Source organism: Staurois parvus, unplaced genomic scaffold (assembly GCF_062004578.1).
Source record: "Staurois parvus isolate SC_StPar_1 unplaced genomic scaffold, SC_StPar_1.0 ptg000019l, whole genome shotgun sequence".
In the NCBI taxonomy this organism is placed as follows: Eukaryota; Metazoa; Chordata; class Amphibia; order Anura; family Ranidae; genus Staurois; species Staurois parvus.
The window spans coordinates 4,512,375-4,536,182 of record NW_028317815.1 but is presented as its reverse complement, the minus strand read 5'-3'; the positions used below and the strand labels follow the sequence as shown (position 1 = coordinate 4,536,182).

The following is a 23,808-nucleotide window of genomic DNA, read 5'->3' as shown; positions in this document are numbered from 1 at the left end:
AATCATCCAGCGGGTGCTTTTATTCATCTACCATTGGAGGCCAGTTTGATCCTTTGACATTATTAAATGTCCAGGTCTGTGGCATGCGTTTGGATTTTGTATTGTGCAATTTGGCCCAACCTTAACCGGAGGGGTCAATTTTATTTGGTAAGAGGCAGAATTTTTCGGGTGCTGGTGATGGTGGATTCCCTTCATCTTCTTGACCAGATTTAAAGTATTTATGTTAACTTTGTGTTTGCACTAATTTTTTTTTTCGTTATATATAGTGCCGCACTTTTATGTTTTATTATATGAAAGGAGTATACTGACTTTTTAGCAAAGTGAATTTTCACTTATGTTTTGGGTTTCATTCCTGAAGACCCTTTTGTGTTATAGGACAGTTTCAGTTTGGTATCACCTGTTCAGTGCCACATACTGATAATACTGAAGGGTAAGATTTATGTTAAAAAAAAAAAAAAATAGTCAATGTGTTCATATCCTTTAACTTTGTTCAGTTGTTCTCCTTTTTTCTAGTTTTAACCTTTTTTCTCTGATGCTTCATACATTTACATGCTGTTAATTTACCAACTGTATATGTAAAGTATGTAAAAGTTACTAAGGAACAGATGAAAATATATATGGATACAATGTTTTGTAAAATAACCAAGGGTTGGTTTAATTGTCTAGTCCAGGCAGATAGGACTGATGGGAGTCCTCTTTTAGGAGGCCAGAAAAATCAGGTTCAAGGTTCGGTCCAGAGAGATTTGTGCAGGGAATCTCCTCTAAGGAGTAATTGGAGCTGGCACAGAAGGTTGATGTCAAATGCTTGTGACCTTACTCGCAACCTGGCTAGCTGTGTTGAAGAAGGTAACATTGACAGAGAACATTATTTTACTGTTGTCTCATAATTTCTGTATTTTTTTTTTTTTTCATCTGGGAACTTTTTTGAAGATTTGAGAATTTTTTTTATGCTGCATTTGAAATTATAACTCCACAGATAGCTGTGGTTCTCTATTCAGGATATATAAAACACACTATTAAAGTTTTTAAATGGCAACTAATGGTGGTGTTTTTTTTTATATGCAATATGTTGGTTCCTAAGCTGGTTCCTTTTGTGGCTGCTGTGTATTGGGTCTAGGACTGACATGGAGAGGTTGGTGGCTGTCCAGTCTGTGGATGTTCCCAAAGTATCTCTGTACACAAATGCTATTGTGGGTTTAGGTTTTTTGTTTTTTTTTTCTGCCTGCAAACTCCCCTTTCACTAACTCCTAAAAATGCCTATAGTGTGCATGGACACACAGGCTAACATGGAGGGGCGTTAACAGGTAGAGAAACGTAAAAGCTGAAAAAACAGCTCAGATACCTGTATGAGCAGCTTCTGTGAGCTGTAGTGTGCATGAGGCCTTAGAGGCAAAGAAAAAAGAGCTCAAACACCTGTAAAAGCTGGGGGGTTTTTTGTTTGTTTTTTGCTGCAGAGTGCATGAGTTCTTAAAGTGGTCTTGGAGCATAGTTTCACACTATTCACAGTGAAGATTTTTATCATGCAACCTTTTTTCTCATGTGTATGGACTTTTTGAATTTTAATGGTTGAGTGCACTGTTCAGTGATGTAATATCACATGACTTATATAATTTGCTCTTGATAATTTACTTAACCATTTCCCGACTGCCCTATAGCAGAAATACTGCTAAGGTGCACAAAATCACGTGTATATATACATGATTTTGCATTTCCGGGTAGGGGGCGTGCCGCCATTCTCGGCTGTCAATTACTGGGTCCCAGCAGGTGATTTACTCCCCAGCGCCCGTTGATTGCTGAGCGTCACCTGTCAGCTCGTGCATACTGCTTTGGATGGCTGTGCACAGCACTGCCATGTAAAGCGGTGTGCTTACAGTGATGCACATGGACACAGCTTATAGTAAAACAGCACACAGTCAACCCATTGATCGCCGCTGATGTTAACCCCTTCCTGCCCAGTGCCATTAGTACTGTCTGTTTTTTGTTTTGTTTTGTTTTTTTGTTTTGTTTTTTTTTGGGTTTTTTTTAGCACTGATCACTGTATTGGTGTCACTGGGGATGTCAGTGACACCAAGTCGGTTCCCCCCAATGTCAGAATGCCCGCCACAGTCCCGCTATAAGTCGTTGATCACTGCCAGTACTAGTAAAAAAAAAAATTAAAAATCCCAGTACTGCCATTAGTGAACGCTATAGCTTTCACGAAAACCAATTAATTTACACGTATTGGGATATTTGTTTAGCAAAGACATGTAGCAGAATACATTTTGGCCTAAATTTGACTAAATTTGATTTTTAAAATGTTTTTACTGTACATGTTTAATATCAAAAAGTCAAAAATATTGTTTTTTTTTCTCAAAATTGTGGCTTTTTTTTAATAGCGAAAAAAATTAAAACTGCACAGGCGATCAAATACCACCGAAAAAAAGCTCTTCGTGGAAAAAAAAAGGACGGAAATTTAATGTGGGTGCAGTGTTGCATGAATGCGCAATTGTCAGTTAAAGTAACGCAGCGCCGTAACACAAAAAATGGCCCTGTCACGAAGGGGGGTAAACCCTCTGGAGGGCATGTGGTTAAAAGAGAAGTTTGGACTTAAAAAAAAAATGTAGTTCACCTAGGTGGATGCAGCATCAATTGGATGCTGCATCTGTCACATGCTGGTTCTGCAGTGAGAACTGAGAGATCAAACACTGCTGATCGCTCAGGTCTCTGACTCTCTGCTCTTCCCCTGTAGCGCTGGGCTGTGGAGGAGGCTGAAGGGGCTGGCTCGGACTCTCCATAGATCGCTCAGAAGCTGAGCCAGGTGGCGGTCTAAGCTTCTAGGTGGATCCTAAGCATTTGGTTGGGATCTTTTCAGAGCCTGGACTGGCTGAGTGACAAGCTGACAGTCATTTTAGCCCGCTGTCGGCTGAAAACTGATCACAGGACGAACTGCACTCCTGTGACTTACGGGAGAAGCCTAGCCAATATATCGTTGGCTATACTTTTCATTTATGGTAGTGCACAGTCTTGTAACAAGAAGTCACTGAAAGATTTGTTCATATAATTTGCGTATTTGTTAAAGGAATAGCTCTATCACTTTGTATAATCATTAATTTATACTTACACCATAGATAAGAGGTTAGAGAACCTCCTTAAAGATTCCTTCTACCTTTTTAGGAATGGCTCTGCAGCCAGCAGTGGTTGTGGTGAGAGTTTGCCAAGTACATAAAATCTGAGTGAAGCGTGTGCTCCATTTCAGGGAATCTGATTTTGAAGATCATGCCATTTGGCAGCTCTTGGAAAACTTTCCGAGAGCTTTAAGTTTCTCAGTGGATTTCTTGAAAGACTTCATAAAGCAGCTTTCATGGGTTGGCACTATGCCTAAATAGGAAGGAACCTATGGCTCAAGGGTTGGTCAGCTGAACTTCTCTGCAAATTGATAGGCTGCCCTTTGAAGAAAATGCTTGTTTTGGACCATCCTTGAATGCCTTCATCTAGAAGGTAACACTGGGAAAAAGCACAATGGACTTTATCTGCTTTCAGGTCCACAAGAGTGGTTTTCTTTGCAGCCCTGGAAATGCTGCTGTTTCCAGAGGTTGGACAGGAGGCACAAGAGCCCAGAGTGGCACAAGTGCCTGCCAGATCTACGATGCCGCTTGTCCGTCTGTACTGGTTGCAAGCTGGGACTGGGTCGACTGGGAACACCAGAAGCAGATGCGTCGTCCGCCTGTACTGGATGCAGGCAGGCAGTGGATACTGAACGGTAAGACAGCAGGCTGTGGACATCAGAAGCAGATGCATCATCTGTCTGTACCGGATGCAGGCAGGCTTTTGGATGCTGAATGGTAGGACCGCAGGCTGGAAGATCGCAGGCAGTAGGTATAGGTGCTTAGTTGGACTGGGGGAGCCAGAAGCAGATGCGTCATCTGTCTCTACCAAGTGCAGGCAGGGCTGTAGGTGCTGAGCAAGACAGCAGACTACCAAGTATCAGGGTAACAATGGCAGGGTCAGACAAGCTGGGTCAGATGCTGGCAGGCAGATCAGGTACAAGGTGGCAGGAAGAAGACTGGTCAGAGTACAGACTGGAGTAAGCAACCGCAAGGCAGACAGTGGGAGAAAGCAGAGACGTAGTCCAGAATCGAGCCAAAAGTCGGTGCGCACAGGGTACTAACAAGGTCAAACAGATTAGTTGGTTGGTTGGCAACAGGAAGATCAGGATAGAAATAGGATTTCAGGAACGCTGTAGACCAAACGGCAAAGACATCAGGCACTAGTACAGTTTAAATAGCCTGTCTGGCGCCAATGCACATTTGCGTGCACGCTTGCATATGCGCATCCGTTCGCGCACACCTGCTGTGCGACCGTGAGCAACATTTCTTCGGTTTCTTAGCCTCTCCTGATATTCTGTCTCTGCTTGCCACATGGAGAGGAAAAAGAGGAGCAAAGAATTGTCTGAGGATTTCAGAACACAGATTGTGGAAAAGCATGGACAAGCTCAAGGTTACAAGTCCATCTCCAGAGATCTTAATGTTCCTGTGTCCTCTGTGCGCAACATTGTCAAGAAGATTACATCCCTTGGCACTGTTGCTAAAATCCCTGGATGTGGATGAACCCGAAAAATTAATGAAAGATTGCAGCAAAGGATTGTTAAAATGGTGGATAAAGAGCCTCAATCAACTTCCAGACAAATTCAAACAAGCGGACCTTCAGGCACAGGGTACAACTGTGTCAGCTCACACTATACGTTGCCATCTGAATGAATAGGGACACTATGGTAGGAGACCCAGAAGGACCCCACTGCTGACTTAGAGACATAAAAAGCCAGATTGGAGTTTGCCAAAACGTACCTGAGGAAGGGAGGATGTGCTCTGGACAGACAAAACAAAATTACAGCTTTTTGGCAAAGCCCATTATTTTACGGTTTTCAGAAAAAGCAATGAGGCCTTTAAAGAAAAGAATACAGTCCCTACAGGCAAACATGGTGGAGGTTCACTGATGTTTTGGGGTTGCTTTGCTGCTTCAGGCACTGTATGTCTTGACCATTCTCATGTAAACAAAACATTTCTCCTCCCTGTCGGCTCGTGCACACTGCTTTGGATGGCTGTGCACATCCATGCAAAGCAGTGTGCTTAAAGTGAAGCACACGAACACAGCACATTGTGAAACAGCACACAGTTAACCCATTGATCACCCCTCATGTTAACCCCTTCCTGCCCAGTGTCATTAGTACAGTGTCAGTGATTTTTTTTTTTTTAGCACTGATCACTGTATTGATGTCACTGGGGATGTCAGTAACACCAGGTTAGTTCCCCCCAGTGTTAGAATGCCTGCCGCAGTCCCGCTATAAGTCGCATATCGCTGCCATTACTACTAATAAAATTTATACAAATCTCAGTATATATATCGCCATTTGCAAATGCTATAACTTTCACGTATACCAATGAATTTACACGTACTGGCATTTTTTTTTTACAAAGACATGTACATTTTGGCCTACATATATGACAAGATTTTATTTTTTTTTACTGGATATGTTTAATAGCAAAAAGTCAAAACTAGTTTCTTTCTCAAAATTGTCTTTTTTTTTTTTTTTTTTTTTCTTTATATAGCGCAAATAATAAAACCACACAGGCGATCAAATACCACTGAAAGAGAGCTCAATTCGTGAGGGAAAGAAAGGATGTAATCTTCATTTGGGTGCAGCGTTGCATGACCGCACAATTGTCAGTTAAAGTAACGCAGCGCTGTAATGGCCTGGTCAGGGAGGGGTGTAAATCCTCTAGAGGGCGAGTGGTTAATTCACTTGCCATATTTTTATTTTCATTTGGTATACATACATCTTGGTGTGGGGCTGTTTTTCGGCATACGGTACTTTCAAACTTCATATCATTGAAGGAAGAATGGATGGAAAAATGTACTGAGACATTCTTGATAAAAATCTGCTGCCATCTTCAGGATGATGAAGATGAAACAAGGGTGGACATTTCAGCAAGACAATGATCCTAAACACAAAGCCATGGAAACTCAATTGGCTGCAAAGAAAGAAAACAAAGCTGCTAGAATGGCCCAGCCAATCACCCGGCTTGAATCCAATAGAAAATCTATATAAAGTACTAAAGAACAGCATTCATAGAAGAGGCCCACAGAACCTTCAAGATTTGAAGACTGTGTGGCAGAATGGGCCAAGATCACACCTGAGCAATGTATGCAACTAGTTTCTCCATACAGTAAACTTCTTGAAGCTGTCATTACCAACAAAAGCTTTTGTGCGAAGTATTAAAGTTCAGTTAGCGTGTTCAATACTTTTTCTGTGTCATTTCCTTTTATTACAAATAACTTAATTCCTTAACGTATTTGTTTGGGTTTCTTTCTTTTTGTATGGACTGCATGGGTTGTTACCAACATATGGTGAAAATTTCATCTCAGTAGCACCTTATTTTACCTGCTGTATTTTGTTCCCTAACCATATACAATAGCTGGCTATTTATATCTATCATTGCATATAAATATTCAAGAATACATTGTCTTTTTTTAAACTTTACATATTAACTAAATTATACACCAAACTTTATTATAATGCAGTATGTACAGTTGCATTCCAGAGAACGTTAGCTTAATATTGTGACTGTGTAGGACATGCCCCAATTGAATTGGAAGGTCTTGATGTCGGATGCCAGCCTTTTGTACTAGGGATATGTTCTGGAAAACCTCTTGTTTCAAGAAAAGTGGTCATCAGAGTTGGAAGTTGTCATTCAATGTCCTTGAACATTGAGGGATTCAACTAGCTTTCCTACAGTGGTCTCTGCCTTCAGGATCCCTCTGCCAGGGTGCAATCGGACAATGCCACGGCTGTGGCATACATCAAGGAGGGAGAAAAAGTCTTGCTGCTCAAGAAGAAGCAGACCTTATCTTGTGGCGGGCAGAACTTCCATCCCTCTCTGCTGTGGAAAATTGGCAGGCCTATCACTCGTGTTCGCAGAGATTTGACTGTGGTGAGAAGAGATGCATTGTGTCTGTCTCGTAGCATCAGAGAAAGATGTAAAAAAAAAAATTGTGCAAAATAAATATATAAAATAGTAATAAAAAATAACTAAATTAAGGTTTGATCTAGGTTATTTTTTTTTTAAATTAGTATCAATGTCCGTTTGTTTTAGGTAAGATAAAAAAAAAAAGCAAAATGTGCATTGTTTCTGGGCCCTACTTCAGGTACAAACTACTATACACATTTGTGGTATCACTGTAATCGTCGGCCGTCTATTTTGAGCCAGTTTTTATTTGATTAAAAAAAAGAAGATATATGTTACTGTTGAAACAATGGAAAATAATCAGTCCAAAAGTACATCTACCTTGTTTTGTTCAACCTGTCTCATATACCCCTAATGCATTTTTTTTACCAAATATGTTGGGTTGACTTTGGATTCACAATAAACCTAATTTGCAAAATAGGTTGGGTTTTGTTCTTTTCTAGATCTATCCAAACCCAATCTAATTTTAGCTACAAAGCCTCCAAATCACTCACAGAATTAGTATTGTTGCAGCAAGCAGATTTCCCTCCACCATGGGTGGAGGGCTAATTGATCAGGTTTTTGGACACTTAAAGTATAACTAAAAGCAAAATTATTTTTTTAGGTTTTGCCTGTAGTGACCAATTGAATAAAAAAATAAAGGGTTTAAAACTATAAAAGAAAATTTGATAAGCACCCCTATAATACCACATTGCAAATGCCATTATAGTGCACTTATGTGTATTTTTACATAAATCGTGTCAAATATGCGGTATTGGCGTGCACATAATAGTGCAATTATTCTAGACCCATAATTCATGGTCCGCTTTAAACTGAGAGTCCTTTTAAAGCTTTGTCTATATAGAGAATTTCTTGCTTCCACAGTTTTCTGCAACTTCACGTAGGTGCTCAATTTTAAGGCTTGACATATTTGTTTAGTTGACTATCTCTTTTATATTTTATCCAAGGATTGGGTGTAATGTTTGTTTTGCACCAAGATTCTTTTTAGTATATTTTTTCCAGAATACGTGTTTTGATAAACAGCTGTGCAAATATTGTACAACATAAAAAAATTTCAACTGCAACTGTTTTATTCTCCAGGGTCTGTTTCCAAAAATATAGAATTGTTTTAGGGTTTAAAGTAATCTGAAAGAAATGCAAATTTTAACGTGTGAAAAATTTACATTGCTCCTGTGGAAGTGGTTAAAGCTTGCACTTGTCCTTAGGTGCTGCGTTTATGGTTAAATTCATTGCACCCAGCAATTTGTTTTCTTTTTGTACTAGGTTACAAAAATTCAGGCCAGCAGTTGCAAAGGTTAAATGCTTATTTATTTTTAGGGGGAACAAGAACACAGGCTTCACTGCACTGCAGGACCAGTCCACAGCTTCTCCAGCAGTGGCAATTCCTCTGAAGTCATCCAGCCTTGCGTTGGACCCTGAGGAACAGTTTACAACTGGATTATAGGGGAGCATAGATTGCTTTTCCTGTCCCCTAGGCCTAAAGAAGCAATTTTACTCTTGCAGTGTCAGGACAGCCCCACTGCAAGGGAGATTTTTTATTATTCCCTGGAGTTTGGCTTTAAACCATTCATAGAAGATAGTTTGAGACAATTGACTTTTCAGAGAAAGATGTGATTACATGTGTGTTTTCCTGTGAAATATATACAGATTGTTGGAGAGGAATGTCTTTTGTCTTTTTTTTTAATATATATATATTTTTTTTTTACAGAAATAAAGGAAGCAATTGTCATGCATTAGTTGCTTGCAAAACTGCAGGATTGGAAAAAGAAAACAAGTTCAAGTTTGAAATGTGTGCCTCTAACACAGACTGTTTAAATGATGCTTCATTGCAGTCATCAAATCCTTCAGCAACATTGGGACAAAAAACAAAAGCTGCAACCAACTATCCTAGTCTTGAGAATAAGGAGAATATCTCTCAGTCTGTTAATTCAACATCTTCTAGTCAATCTAATGTTAATTTCTCTGGTGTGCCCTATTTAACTCCTGGTTTGTGTTCTAAATACTTGCGTGGTCCTGCATACCCTTTAACAGCAGTATATTCTCGTCCTGTAAATTATTTGTTTAGTGGCACTCCAGATGTTCATGCAGAGCCCAATAACTGGCTCGGAGCATACAATGGACATTTTAGAAGCAGTGACTTGGATATGAACAATGTAGAAACTCATCAGTCTGCCTGTAATGATCCATTAGAGATTCTTCCTGGAGAGAAGAAGTCTATCACCATTGTGTGTGAAGCAAGGTACACATTAATTTTTAGTGGAATATATTTGTGACGATAGTTTTATCCAACACTATATACTTCTGTTGAGCCTTTGGGTGCAGTTGCAAATTTTGATCTACATAATAGAAAATCCTTTAAACACTCACATTTTTTTGGGAAAAACGTATTTATTGCAGAATAGGAGTGCTGAACCTTGTGGCGATTTGTTGTAATGTTCTATGGAGTGTGCAGTCCTGGAGGCTATTTACATAACACTAAGGTGTCCTACTGGACCCTCAGAATCGTTCACTAAAAAATTTAAAAGATAGGAAGTGCTAGTTCAAACAGTCCATAAAGAATTTCGTTCTACAGAAAAAAACATTGCATTTGGAGGGTGAACTCTCCCCTTTCATCAGGGCTTGCAGAGCAATAACCATAGAGTAGAGTGAGGGATCTTGTTCTAGAATGAAAGTTGGAACCCAAGTAGGTGTGTACAGATCATGCAGGCGCTTGGGCAAACATGGCTACTAGTATGGCGCCCCAATTTTTTATTTTTTTTTTAATGCTGTTCTGAAAGGATGGGATAAAATGTTCAGTTAATTGGTAATATCAGGGGGCTTGATTGAGACCCACCATATCTAGTAAGTTGGCAAGCACTGCCCGAAATGACCATCTTCTAGTCAGTATGGACTACCTGCACGGCAGTTACATCCAACATAGTTTAGATTTAAGTTAAAGGATAAGTTCACCTTTTGGGCTAATCTAAGCGTTTTCCAATGCCATTTCTGGAGCAGCCATCCCAATGTGTTTTTCTCTCATTTACATCATCCACAGGACGTTTTGATTTTTTTTTTTTTCAGTCTCTGTGCGATTTTGAATGGGTTTCAGATTTGCATAAGTTACTGTAGATGGTCTCTCGGCATTCACTTCCTGTAGGACATTTCCCAGAAGCCTGCACTTCCTTGTTGCATCACTGAAGAGGGTGTAATAGGGTGTGTTCACCACACTAGACCACACCTCCCTCATTACAATACTACCTTCCTCTCATCAGCTATGTAGTACAAGAGTCTGTCTATTCCTTAGTTATGGTAAATCTAAATGAAATTGTACAGAGATTGTACAATCAGATTGCATACTGTATGACCATCTTTATACAAGTACATAGGAGGGAGTGGATGAAGACGCTCAGTTTTCAGGCCTTGTTCACATCTCCATGTAGTGAAAACTCACATTCACGCATGCGTTTGTTTTGGGTGTTTTGGAACGTTTTTTACTCGTCACGCATAGGGCAGCCTATTCATTTGCACGGGCTACTTTTACATAAAACAATCGCTCCAGAACTTTTTTTGGAGCTGAGCATGGTGTGTTGCTGAAGTTTTTGGTGTGTTTGTCACACTTGGGGTGCCTTTAACATGTAATGACAACACAAACACAATGCACATTTGCAGCGTGTTTCTGAAACGCAAAGCATGCATTTTCTGTGCACATTGCCATGCGTTCGGAAACACACAAATGTGCATGGAGCCTCTTTATTCTGTGTAAACACACCAATTTCACTTTCAGGCCTCATTCACACAGAGAGCAGAGGGAGCAAATGTTTTTTGGCTTGTTTTTCTAGTGACACACATAGGCATAGGCAGGGATGTCCCGTGAGCTGCATGTGGCCTGAGCCCGTCTGAAGGGACACTGGGGTGGGTGAAGCGTGTGTGCTAATGAGGTCAGTGCAGGATGTGTGTGCTAATGAGATCAGCTTGTAATTTGCTTCTGCTTTCCACTTGGCTCCTCTCTCCTCTGTCAATTCCAGGAATTCTAAGAAATTTACCAAGGGCTAAGGTAAGGCCTTGCTCTCCACATCAAAGAAAGCTTGAATATTTTTGCAACTGAGGTATGTTAATGGTAAATTGGTGCATAGGGGAGCCTGATTTTATGAAAAAAAAAAAAGTGAACTTCGCCTTTAACAAAAGCTGTAAGCATCAAAGGTGTTCTTGCTTCAGTAATTTGTTTTTTGTGCTATTTGGTTGTTTTGTTTAATTGAAAACGTTTTATATTTGTGACATTGTTTTAATTTATGTAGCATTTCTAATTGTAGGATTTATGTATGTAATGTGTGCTGATATACATTAATATACCTCATTAGTGTATGCATAAAAAAATAAAACTAAAGAGGTTTTAGAAATAATGAATTCTGTTTTATTCCTCAGAAATCCAGGCCGATGCAAAGAGCTTCTTTTATTTTGTTTCCAAGACTTTGTGATAGGTCGCTATGTTGAAGCTACAATTGAAAGTGAAGAGGAATTCCTATTGCTGCCTTCTAAAGAATATTCTTCTAGAAACAACAAAACCATGCAGGAACCAGACTGTAAAAGCAGCATCATTCTTTCTGCACCACAAAAAAGGCATGTGCTTGGATATGATTTTAAAATTAAAAGCAGAGTAATTAAAGTAAAATGCAGCATATATTAACTCAATTTTGCAAACCACCTGTCAAGCACATTCTCCTCTTTATACACTATATTGCTAAAAGTATTGGGACACCCCTCCAAATCATTGGATTCAGGTGTTCCAATTGCCTCCATGACCAAAGGTGTATAAAATCAAGCACCTAGGCATGCAGACTGCTTCTACAAGCATTTGTGAAAGAATGGGTTGTTCTCAGGAGCTCAGTGAATTCAAGCGTGATACCGTGATAGGTTGCCACCTGTGCAATAAGTACATCTGTGAACTTTCCTTGCTACTAAATATTCCACAGTTCACTGTTAGTGGTATTATAACAAAGTGGAAGCAACTGGGAACGGCAGCAACTGTAAATTGACAGAGCAGGGTCAGCATATGTGTAATTCAGATTAGCACAACAACAATGCGTAGAGTGCTTCATGGAATGGGTTTCCATGGCCGAGCAGCTGCATCCAAGCCTTACATCACCAAGTTCAATGCAAAGTGTCAGATGCAGTGGTGTAAAGTACATTGCCACTGGATCTAGAGCAGTGGAGACCTGTTCTCTGGAGTGACAAATCATGCTTCTCTTTCTGGCAATCCGATGGATGTTACTGGGTTTGGCGGTTGCCAGGAGAACGGTACTTGCCTGACTGCATTATGCCAAGTGTAAAGTTTGGTGGAGGGGGATTATGGTGTGGGGCTGTTTTTTAGGGGTTGAGCTTGGCCACTTAGTTTCAGTGAAGGGAACTCTTAATGCGTCAGACATTTTGGAAAATTTCATGCTCCCAACTTTGTGGGAACAGTTTGGGGATGGCCCTTCCTGTTCCAACATGACTGTGCACCAGTGCACAAAGCAAGGTCCATAAAGACATGGATGAGCACGTTTGGGGGTGGAGGAACGTGACTTGCCTGCACAGAGTCCTGACCTCAACCCGATAGAACACCTTTGGGATAAATTAGAGCAGAGACTGCGAGCCAGGCCTTCTCGTCTGACATCAGTGCCAGACCATCTCGAATGCACTTCTGGAAGAATGGTCAAACATTCCCATAAAGACACTCCTAAACTTTGTGGACAGCCTTCCCAGAAGAGTTGAAGCGGATATAGCTGCAAAGGGTGGGCCAACTCAATATTGTACCCTAAAGACTGAGACTGGGATGCCATTAAAGTTCATGTGCGTGGAAAGGCAGGCGTCTCAATGCTTTTTGGCAATATAGTGTATCTGAAACAGGTTTCAATGAGCTGTAAAAACGTTGGACAATTTTTTTGTTGTTAACTTCCCATTTGTTTTTTCCTGTGCTGCATCATGATACCCTTTCACAAATGTATAAAGTTCTGACATTGTCCTCACTATATGCAGTAAGTGTTTTGGATTAATTTGGGGCATATCATATTTTAATAGGATATCAAGAAGACATCTTCCCAGTTTTATTCCATTTTATACAGTCCCAGAGAGGCTGCAGAAATGCGTTGAACATAATATGGATGTATTGACAATAGAACCTAGTCTAGGTGAAGTAAGTCTTTTATATGGTCTGTCCAAATTATTGTTGTTGCTTTAATGCATATGATGCAAAAAAACGCTAAGAAGGCTATACATGTCTGTCGTGTGTGGTTCCATGAATTTTAATGTGGGACTAACAAAGTGAGAACAACTTTTAAGTGGAAGAAAACCGTACCCAATAATTTACCTGTTTAAATGATACATCACATTGGCTCCAGTCCTCCTGTCTACATTTTGTTTTTAAATCATTTTCTGTATACTTTATTTTTTTTATCTTTCCCTCTATGTTCAGCTGACTGTAAAGCCTCTTTCATTCTTCTCCTCTCTTTCTGTGGCTATGGTCGCAGGCGGGATGACATTACAGCTTCATGGGATGCAGCTGTTGTTGGACCCTCCACAGTACTGAAGTGCCAGAAAAAGAAAACCATTCAGAAAGTAATATTTCTCTTACATTTATTGACAGACAGAGCTCTTCTATGCTTGATCATAGGGTTATAGCACCACCTACTGGTGTAGGACCCTAGGCAGGAAAAAAAACACAGCAGTGCCTATGGGTAGTCCTAGCTGGTATAAACTACTACTTTTCTATAGGCAAGCCAGTTATTTCTGCCTAGTGTCCTAGGTGTGAGGATCTAGTTCCCTGCTGGGACCTGTGGCTCTATAGCCTTTTTTTTTTCTTTAACTGTTGCTTTTCCCTAGGATTTTTTCCTGCAGAGATCTTTTGTCAACAGCCAGGCTGGGGAACGGTCTGTATAATACAGATCCAGTGATCACTCCAGTTTGGCAAATGAGCACGCGCATACCTTAAGCTCTGAGCTAAGTTGGCTGCAACAAGCCTAGTCCTGGTCTAGGGCGGCCAGAGAGTTAAACGTCTCTCAGGGAAACACATGACCAGGTGCCGAAGTCCATGTCAGTGTTACCATGGCCGACAGTCACCACTTTGTTGCAAAGGAAGATCTGTCATGGGGACCTTACACGCATGCCCTACTGGATCGGTAAGTACCCCCACCACCTAACTTCATCCTTGGATGCAGAGCCAGGGATGGAGGTGTGGACCCCTGGATTTGCCGGCGGGGCTACAGTGAGTCATGGTATGTCTGTATCCACGTACTTCTCCATCTCTCATTCCCCAGTGGATGTGGGGGCTGTGGAAGGTGTGGGATTCCATTCTGCATTCTTCGAGTCAGTGCTTTTGTTGTCTACTGGGGATGTTTTGAGCTGCTTCCCATTTTGTCGCTGTTTTTTTCTTTCCCTGGCCCAGGTGCAGAGGTCTCCATAGGGTTGGTGTCACCCGGTGCAGTAACACGTGGTGTCACCCCTCCAGAGAGGAAGGAGCAGTGCCGGTGTAGCGGTAAAATGAGTATCCCGACCCGTGAAGATATGTATCCCCTGAAGCAACTACGTATGTGCCGGTTTCAGGCCAAAGAAGTCAATCTCCGACTTTAGCACAGAGCTGCTACAGTTAACCCCTTACAGGCTGCAAGTTGAACCTATACGGGGTTAACTGATCTTGCAACCCCTATAGTGATCCGCGGGATCAGCTTCAGCGGCTTGCAGCCTGTAAGGGGTTAACTGTAGCAGCTCTGTGCTAAAGTCGGAGATTGGTGATCAGCTTCTTCGGCCTGAAACCGGCACATGCACAGTTGCTTCAGGGGATACATATCTTCACGGGTACGGGATACTATTTTTACCACTACACGGGGGCCAGCTGTCTCTGCCGGGAATCCGGGATCACTCTAATAACTGTCCAGGATCTTCACAGAGCCCAGAAGCTCTGCTGGCATCCTGCTTCTGCACCCCCTGTGATGGTGTCACCTGGTGCAGCCCGCACCCCCCTAAGGACACCACTGCCCAGGTACACCACATGATCAGCCTGACCACTAATCTAGGCTGTGTCTTTGACCTCCTGGGGTGGGCTTTGGCATCTACCATCTTGATTTCGGACAACTGCTATTCCCTCCTGTCATCTCCAGGGCGATCCTCTTTCCTGCAAGGAATTGCTGTGGAGGACGTATGCGGGTGGCCAGGGGTGTTGCCAAGTCCCTCTTGTGCTCCCGCCCTGCTCCTGTGATTGGCATCGGTGGCCATCTTGGAGTTAGCAGTCATCCTTATGTATATCCAGTGATCGACTTCCTCTGTGACACTGCAAGCCTGTAGATCAGCCTCAGGCCCAGGCAGCAGAAGGTAGTGACCAATCCCATGAGAGAGTGGAACATATAATGCATGGTTAGCATGCCTGACAAGGCCTTTCTCTAAGGGTGGTGCCCCTTTCTTGTGCAATTGACCTATAATTGTCTCCTTTTGCTAATGGGTGTATGCTCACCTCCGCTGTTGGACCCCTTAATCATAGGAGGTTGTACAGCATTCACACACACACACACACACACACACACACACGATTAATAATCCTCTGTCCTCTTCACCAATTGTATTAAAGCTTGGATTAAGGAAACAAAACGTACAGAATGCTCATTGAAACTAAAAAAAGGCTAATCCAAAATGTGATAAAATTAAGTATAATGAATATAAAAATTAACCACAAATAATAGCGCTACCCTTAAACATAAATAAATAAACCCACCACCAAATATGTGCATTATTTAACAAATTATATAAAGATAAAGTGTCCTCATAGAGTCCATTCAGTAAAGTCCACACATCAATATTGCATATGATCCTCATTAAATGACGCTATGAAGTCTTCCATCACCAGTGCAAACTCCAGTGCTTTAACACCCCATCAAATTGCACACTCCCCAAAAGCTGGTGAATAACCACCATATCTTTGTTTATCCAACACTCCACAGCTTAGCTCCAGCTTAGAGACATCCAAACAACTCCATATAGACATGTAGGTAGAAAAAATACTTGCCATAGTGCAATAACGTATATAAAAATGTATTTAAATACACCCCCCCATAAAACCGCACTCGCATTGAGTCAGAAAAATTCAAGCATTTGTTAAAATCTTTAACACATAAGAGCATCCAGCTCTATCAGCAGCGTCTCACCAGCCTGCCTGAAACCAAGATGGCATTGTTGCGATCACGTGATCCGGACACTTGGGTTGGCGTGCGTGGTTACATCACTGGTTAACCACGCTCTGACGCGTTTCGTCATACTTCGTCCCTCGGACAAAGTTGTATGACGAAACGTGTTAGGATGTGGTTAACCAGTGACGTCACCACGCACGCCAACCCACGTTTCTAGGTACCAATCCACAACACAAGAATATAATAAGTTCTGTAGTTTTATTAACAAAGTTTTAAAAGAAGGATGTTATCACACATAGACCCATATAAAACCCTATGCAGCAATTATTAACTGCATTGGTTGAGTTCCATCTGACAAGAATCTTCAGATGGCAACTTGAAACTCCCAACACGTTTCAGCTCCTAAAGAGCCTTCATTGTGAGGAGAGCAGTATGGTCCACAGTGCAGCTTAAAAACAGATAGATGCATGTCCTGTGTGAAGGTTCTCAAAATGGGATCAGATGGAGTGCAAGGGAGAAAGACCCCGTGTCTTTACATATGAAGGCAAAAAACCTGTCAAAAATGGATCACCACAGTTCAGGGCTTCTAGGATCGTCTCAATAGCACCAAACAGATCCGTGGTAGAAACGGTAATGGTTTAATTATTGAAAACTCTACTTATTAAACAGAAATCGTACAATCTGGTATTGGATGAAAGCTTTGTTCTATTGATTAGATCATTCTACAGTCGCTTCAAAAGCAGTATTTTTCGTACGATTTTCTGATATGTACTAGGCTTTAAATATGGCTATTGTTTCTCCTTTTCCCTGGTGTCTTGTGTAGCTATTTAATTTTTTTTATGTGTTTGTCTTCCCATACTACCAGTTCATCAGCAGGAACTTCTTAGTCTTGGACAAATTTACTGTCAGGTTCTCTGACTGTCAGCAGCTCTGACTCCTTCATCAAAAGTAGTCTACTCTTTTATCAGAAGTAGTGCTGAGCTTAGGAGTAGAATGGCTGAATACACTAGGTCAGTGCTATAGTAAGATCAATCTTCCACGTAGGTCTGTGTGTCAAGCGCTTTGTTTTATATCACAAAACACTTTTATTCCCCTCCACCATAGTACATGTTGTATGGTAATGGCCATAGGGATCAGAAAAGGATGTGCCATGAAGAGCAGGGGAAAAGGATATAGAGGGTCAGGAGAGCTCAAACTAGATGGCAGAGAAATTGCAGCACCTAATTCCAATACAAAAAGAAAAGTACAATCAACCTATAGCTCGAAAATTAACATAATTAAAATATTAAATGCTAATATAAAATTTAAATTTACTGTATGCTCATGAATGCAAGAAGCCTGGCAAAAAAAATGGATGAATCGGTACTTCTGATGATTGAGGAGCACTTTTCCTTTCAATAGATTTTTAATGAAAAAATATGTTTATAAGAGATTACAATGGCAACTGCTATCGTGTAGAGTCATGGAATTGATTTAAAAGCGTTGTTTGACAAGCACTTTTACTTTGTGGGAATACCGGAAACCTGGTTTGACAGCTTACATGACTAGACTACTAAAATCGAGGGGTACACCCCTATTTTGGAAGGACATAATTGGCAGAAGCGATAGAGGGTATGCATCAGATCAGTGATCTGAAAGTTAATGAGAGAAAATATCATGAACAAGAACTGTGATGGTGGAGAGTCATTATGGATGGAGTTCCATAAGACTGCAGGAAATAGCAAGTTGCTTGTGGGAGTATGTTATAGGCATAAGAAAAACGTCTTTGCTTCTTTCACAGACCAAAATGGCTGAAAAGAAGGGCAATGATGTTATGGGCGTTTTTCATTACCCTAATATTGATTGGGCAAATGGAACTGCATACTCAACAAAGGCTTATCATTTCTTAAACTTCTTGCAAGATATTATCATAGAACACATGGTGGAAGCCCCAACAAGGAAAATTGCTGTGTTGGATCTATTTAATTTAAAAATTTCCAAGCTCTTTACAGATGTGCAAATCAGAAATAACTTGGGATCATGGTGTAATCACATGTGCCATAAAACCGGCCATAGATGGAGTGAATCATGGCCAGTTCAGCAAGGACCGGCTGAGATTCAATCCATCTATGGACAGGCTGCATGTACCCAAGTTATTCATTCATTGACTTGAATACAACCAGCCTGTTGTATTTTTAGCTTGTGATTACTGCCCGTGGCTGTAGCCACTAGCAGTAATCGTATCCTTCCCGCTGGAAAAGCTCCCTGCACCACCCCCACTGCCAGAATACAATAGAATTGTGAGGCATGTTGGAATGACAACTCTAAATTTCAAAAACGCTAACTTTAATAAATTGTTCTTTTACTGCACAACCCTCTGTGCGTTATTAATGTATTTTATTGGGTGACAAATGTAAAAACAACAAAAAATTAAGCCCTTTGTAGCTAAATGTCAGTGTAAAAAATCAAATCAATTAGAAAAACAGGTCTTTAAAACATACGAGGAACACCCCTGGCATTCTAGGTTTACAAGGAAAACTACAAGAAATGCAGGAGGGGATCCTATTCAGAAGTTTGTCAACGGTAAAGGTATTGTAAGTGAAAACAGACATGAATGTACTATAGATCATTCTTGTCAGAACAGCCTTTTATTGTTCTGAGGAAGTAATTGAGAAATTTAATGGTGGAAATCCAGTAAATGTAGTTTATCTAGATTTTGCTAAATCATTTGATACTGTACCTCAAATGTCCCTTGGAGTTGATTTAATTGTATGTAAATCGATAAGAAACTGGTTACACGAACAGGTCTAGAGAGGTAGCGATAAATGATGAATTCTCTAAATGGTCTAAAGTTGTGAGTGGTGTACCTTAGGGTTCCGCCTTGGGTCCAATGCTGTTCAATTTGTTAATACAGTGCTTGGTACCCAACACATGGCCCGCCAGGCCCTCTGTGTATTTCCCACAATCTTTTTCTCAGCAGAATGGCAGCGGAGTGCTGGGCGCTGAAGCTTTCTTTGGTTTTCAGCAACCGCACTGAACTAAACACTGTACTGTGAGGTTGAGCCATATCTGCCCACAGTACAAAAGAGCAGCACAGGAGCATGTAATCTGGTAAGGGATCAGTAGTATGGGGGGGTCTTACCTTTCACTGCCTTGACCACCAGTGTGGGGAGAAGGTGGGTTAACAGTCAGCAAAATAACCACCAGTGCAGGAGATGGGTGATTGACTTTCACTGCCAAGACCACTAATGGGGGGGGGGGTTTAAAGCAGTATTGAACCTTAAATCAAAAATGTAATAAATCACAGCTTCCGAATCATTAGATGGCTACATTAGTTTCCCTTTTTTGGCCATTTTTCACCAGGAGATGTGGCCAGTAACACACTTCCTGCCTACAGAGTGCCTACACTCTAGATGGAAGTAGCAACAGAGAAATACCATTGGTCAGCAGAATTGTCACTCTGAGGGGAGGGTAGTGTTGAATGCACTAGCAAATTTAGATACACCAAATTGTAGCTAAACTGCAGCTAACACATTATAAACAGTTAGCACTGGTTTTGTTCCTTTTGGGATAAAGTTTATACGTATTGGAACACCCCTTCAAATCATTGGATTCAGATGTTCCAATCACTTTCATGGCCAAGGTGTGTAAAATCAAGCACCTTGGCATGCACACTGCTTCTACAAACATTTGTGAAGGAATGTGTCACTCTCAGGCGCTCACTAAATATTCCACGGTCAACTGTAAGTGGTGTTATAACAAAGTGGAAGCAACTGGGAACAACCGCAACAAAGTGTTAGGCTACGTAAAATGACAGAGCGGGGGTCAGCGACATGATCAGAGACATGACCAAGGTAAGGAAGGCTGAAACCTGACCATCACTGCACAAAACACACAAGTTGAAACATCAAGACTGGGCCAAGAAATATCTGAAGACAGATTTTTCAAAGGTTTTATGGACTGATGAGAAGAGAGTGATCCTTGACGGACCAGATGGGCCCGTGGCTGGATCCATAATGGGCACAGAGCTCCACTTTGACTCAGATGCCAGCAAGGTGGAGGTGGGATACTGGTACGGGCTGGTATTATTAAAGGTGAGCTAGTTGGACCTTTTTGGGTTGATGATGGACTCAAAATCAACTCCCAAACCTGCTGCCAGTTTTCAGAAGACATGAAAAGGAGGTCTTCTCCCCCCCCCCCCTTCAAAAAAGAGAAGATTCCCTTTTGAGGATGGCACTGGTCTTTGGGATAAATGTCCCAAATTAGATGCTTCATTATCCAAAGTCTCAAAGAGATCAGATCTATCCTTTTTGAGGATGCCAGCTCACTCAAGGATCCAATGGACAGGAAATCTGAAGGTTATTTAAGATGGACCTGGGAAACCCGCTCAGTAAATGTCAAGCCAGCGCTGGCGCCTACTTACGTGGCTAGAACCTTAGATCTATGGTTAAAGCAACCATGTTCTCTTCTGGCACACCTAAAGAGGAACTCTCTGTGCTCTATCCACCCTTAGTAAAGCTGTGATTTATATCGCGGATGCCTCCACCGAATCAGTGAAGTTTACAGCAAGATCAATGAGGCCAAGAGGGCAATCTGGTTGAAGCTGGGGAAAGGAATTGGAGCTTATCCTGGAAAGGTCAGCTGACAGAAAAGCTTCCCCCTAATCCCTAAGCCCAGGAAGGATTTACGTCCCTTCTGGCACCCTCAGAACAAAGATGGTGGGAAACAAGAACAAAAGAAGTCTTGGAAAGGAAGGCAGGAAGAAAGGTTTTCTGTTCAGTCCCACCCAGTCCCATGTCACAGTGACTCAGACTGCCAGGTGGGGGGGAAGACTGGGGTCCTTCCTTTCACAGTGGCAGTTCATCACAAACAACACCTTTTATTCTGGATCCCATTGCTTCGGGGTACAGGATGGAGTTCAATGGCAGACCCCCAGAAAGATGGCTTGTAACACCCCTCCCAAGGGACAACATAAAAGTATTGGAAATGCTTTGGGAAATGCTAAAGCAGAGGGTGATAAGCCTCATCCCTAAAGGGAAAGAGGGAAAGAAGGCGGTGGGTTCTATTCCCACATATTCTTAAGGCTAAAATCCTCTGGAAATTTTTGGTTAATTTTGAATCTGAAAGTTCAAAATGGAGTCAGTATACACCACGAAAGAAGGTGTCTTTACAAATAGCATTTTATCGTTAAGGTAGTTGTAACGCGTCGAAAGCCCACCTTTTTACCAATAGTTTTGGATGTAAAACACCACCCAACTATCCATGAAAACTCATATTTAATGGGGATATTTTTCCGGGTGAAGGACGCTATTTTGAGATATGAATAGCTTTCTGAGTCCGGTAAATGTAATTCTTTCTGTAAAGAGGAAAAGACTTCAAAGAGGAATCTGCCATTTAATCTTATACCTGCAGTATACCATGCTTTTCCCATTGTCCTAGATCTAGATCCTTTAGTAAAATTGGATATATAGAGATTGGTATGGACAAGTGTATACTTGGAGACGGGAGTGCTTTCCTGAGAGAGATAGTGATTTCTATGCTCTCAGCGTCGCTAATATTGGTGGCGATGGGTTCTTTGGATTATATCTAAGGTAAGGGTAAGCTGGTAGATATGCATACAGGTTCCCACCTGAAATTTGTGTTTGTTCAAGCTCCCTCCAAATAGAAGTGGGCGAATTCAGAAACCAATACCGCAATTGTGCTAGAATTGTAGCTGAATGATAATCAGAAATGATAGGCAATCCCATACCCCCTGCAGATCTTGCTTTAATCAGATTAGTAAATGCACAACATGCTTTCCTCCCCTCTCAGAGGAATATACAGTTGCAAGAAAAAGTATGTGAACCCCTTGGGATTACGTGGAGTTTTGCATGAATTGGGCATAAAATGTGCTCTGAATGTCATCTAGGTCACAACAATAGAAGAACACAGTCTGCTGAACATAATACTACACAAACATTAGATGTTGCCATGGTTTAATTGCACATAACATGTAAACATTCACAGTGCAGGGAGGAAAAAGTATGTGAACCTTTGGACTTAATAACTGGTTGACCCTCCTTTGGCAGCAATAACCTCAACCAAATGTTTCCTGTAGTTGCAGATCAGACCTGCACAACGATCTGGAGTAATTTTGGACCACTCCTCTTCACAAAAGTGTTTCAGTGTAGCAATATTCTTGGGATGTCTTGTGTGAATCGCTCTCTTAAGGTCATGCCACAGCATTTCAATCGGGTTGAGGTCAGGACTCTGACTGGGCCACTCCAGAAGGTGTATTCTGTGCTGTTGCAGCCATTGTTTTGTTGAATTACTTGTATGCTTTGGGTCATTGTCCTGTTGCATCACCCATCCTCTGCGGAGCTTCAGTTGGTGGACAGATGGTCGTATATGGTCTTGATAAACTCTGGAATTCATTTTCCCATCAATGACAACAATCCGTCCAGGCCCTGAGGCAGCAAAGCAGCCCCAAACCATGATGCTCCCTCCGCCATGTTTTACAGTGGGGATGAGGTTTTGATGTTGGTGTGCTGTGCCTTTTTTTCTCCACACATAGTGTTGTGTGTTCTTCCCAAACAACTCAATCTTGGTTTCATCTGTCCACAGTATATTTTGCCAGTAGTGCTGTAGAACATCCAGGTGCTCTTTTGCAAACTTCAAACGTGCTGCAATATTCTTTTTGGACAGCAATGGCTTCCTCCGTGGTGTCCTCCCATGTACTCCATTCTTGTTTAATGGTTTCCTTATTGTAGATGTGTCAACAAAAATGGTAGCATGTGCCAGAGATTTCTGTAGGTCTTTAGCTGACACTCTGGGATTGTTCTTTACCTCATGCAGCATTCTGCGCTGTGCTCTTGCAGTCATTTTTACAGGACGACCACGCCTAGGGAGAGTAGCAACAGTTCTAAACTTTCTCCATTTGTAGACAGTCGGTCTTACCGTGGACACATGCACATCAAGGCTTTTGGAGATACTTTTGTAACCCTTTCCAGCTTCATGCAAGTCAACAATTCTTGATTGTAGGTCTTCTGAGAGCTCTTTTCTGCGAGGCATGGTTCACATCAGACAGTGCTTCTTGAAACCAGTAAACCCAAAACAGGTGTGTTTTTTAAGGGCAGGACAGCTGTCAGCAACACATCCAATATCATCACACTGATTTGGAGTCAAGGTTGGCTCACTCCTGGCTCCAATTAGCTCTGGGAGAAGTCATTAAGCTAGGGCCTCACATACTTTTTCCTCCCTGCACTATGAATATTTACATGTTATGTGCAATTAAACCATGGCTACATCTGTTTGTGTAGTATTATGTTTAGCAGACTGTGTTCTTCTATTGTTGTGACTTAGATGACGTTTAGAGCCCATTTTATGCCCAATTCATGCAAAACTCCACGTAATCCCAAGGGGTCCACATACTTTTTCTTGCAACTGTATGTGCCACACCCGGTGTAATACATCACCTAGCTAAACATTTACAGTTCATTTCCACCACCTTCATATCTACCACCCCATGTGCTAATCTAAATATTTTCTTTCTTTGTTGCTCATCAATTGATATTCCAAGTTCCCTTTCCCATTTTTCCATATTCGGAGCGGGGGTAACTTCTGTTATTGCAGTAAGGATTTCATATATTCGAGCTGTACCATGTTTCCATGACCTACTTGTACTAAATAATTGTTCAGATGGGTTCAAATCCACCATT

The 23,808-nt window shown here is 41.4% G+C and overlaps 1 protein-coding gene across 1 annotated transcript in view; it reads left to right on the top strand.

Moving 5' to 3' along the window:
• MOV10L1 (Mov10 like RNA helicase 1) overlaps nucleotides 1-23,808 on the top strand; it is a 161,328-nt gene that overhangs the window by 73,724 nt on the left and 63,796 nt on the right. The window contains exons 7-9 of the mRNA XM_089686613.1: nucleotides 8,710-9,240; nucleotides 11,403-11,560; nucleotides 13,432-13,574. Of these exons, the coding sequence (XP_089542739.1) occupies nucleotides 8,710-9,240; nucleotides 11,403-11,560; nucleotides 13,432-13,574 (832 nt within the window). The remainder of the gene's footprint in view (nucleotides 1-8,709; nucleotides 9,241-11,402; nucleotides 11,561-13,431; nucleotides 13,575-23,808) is intronic.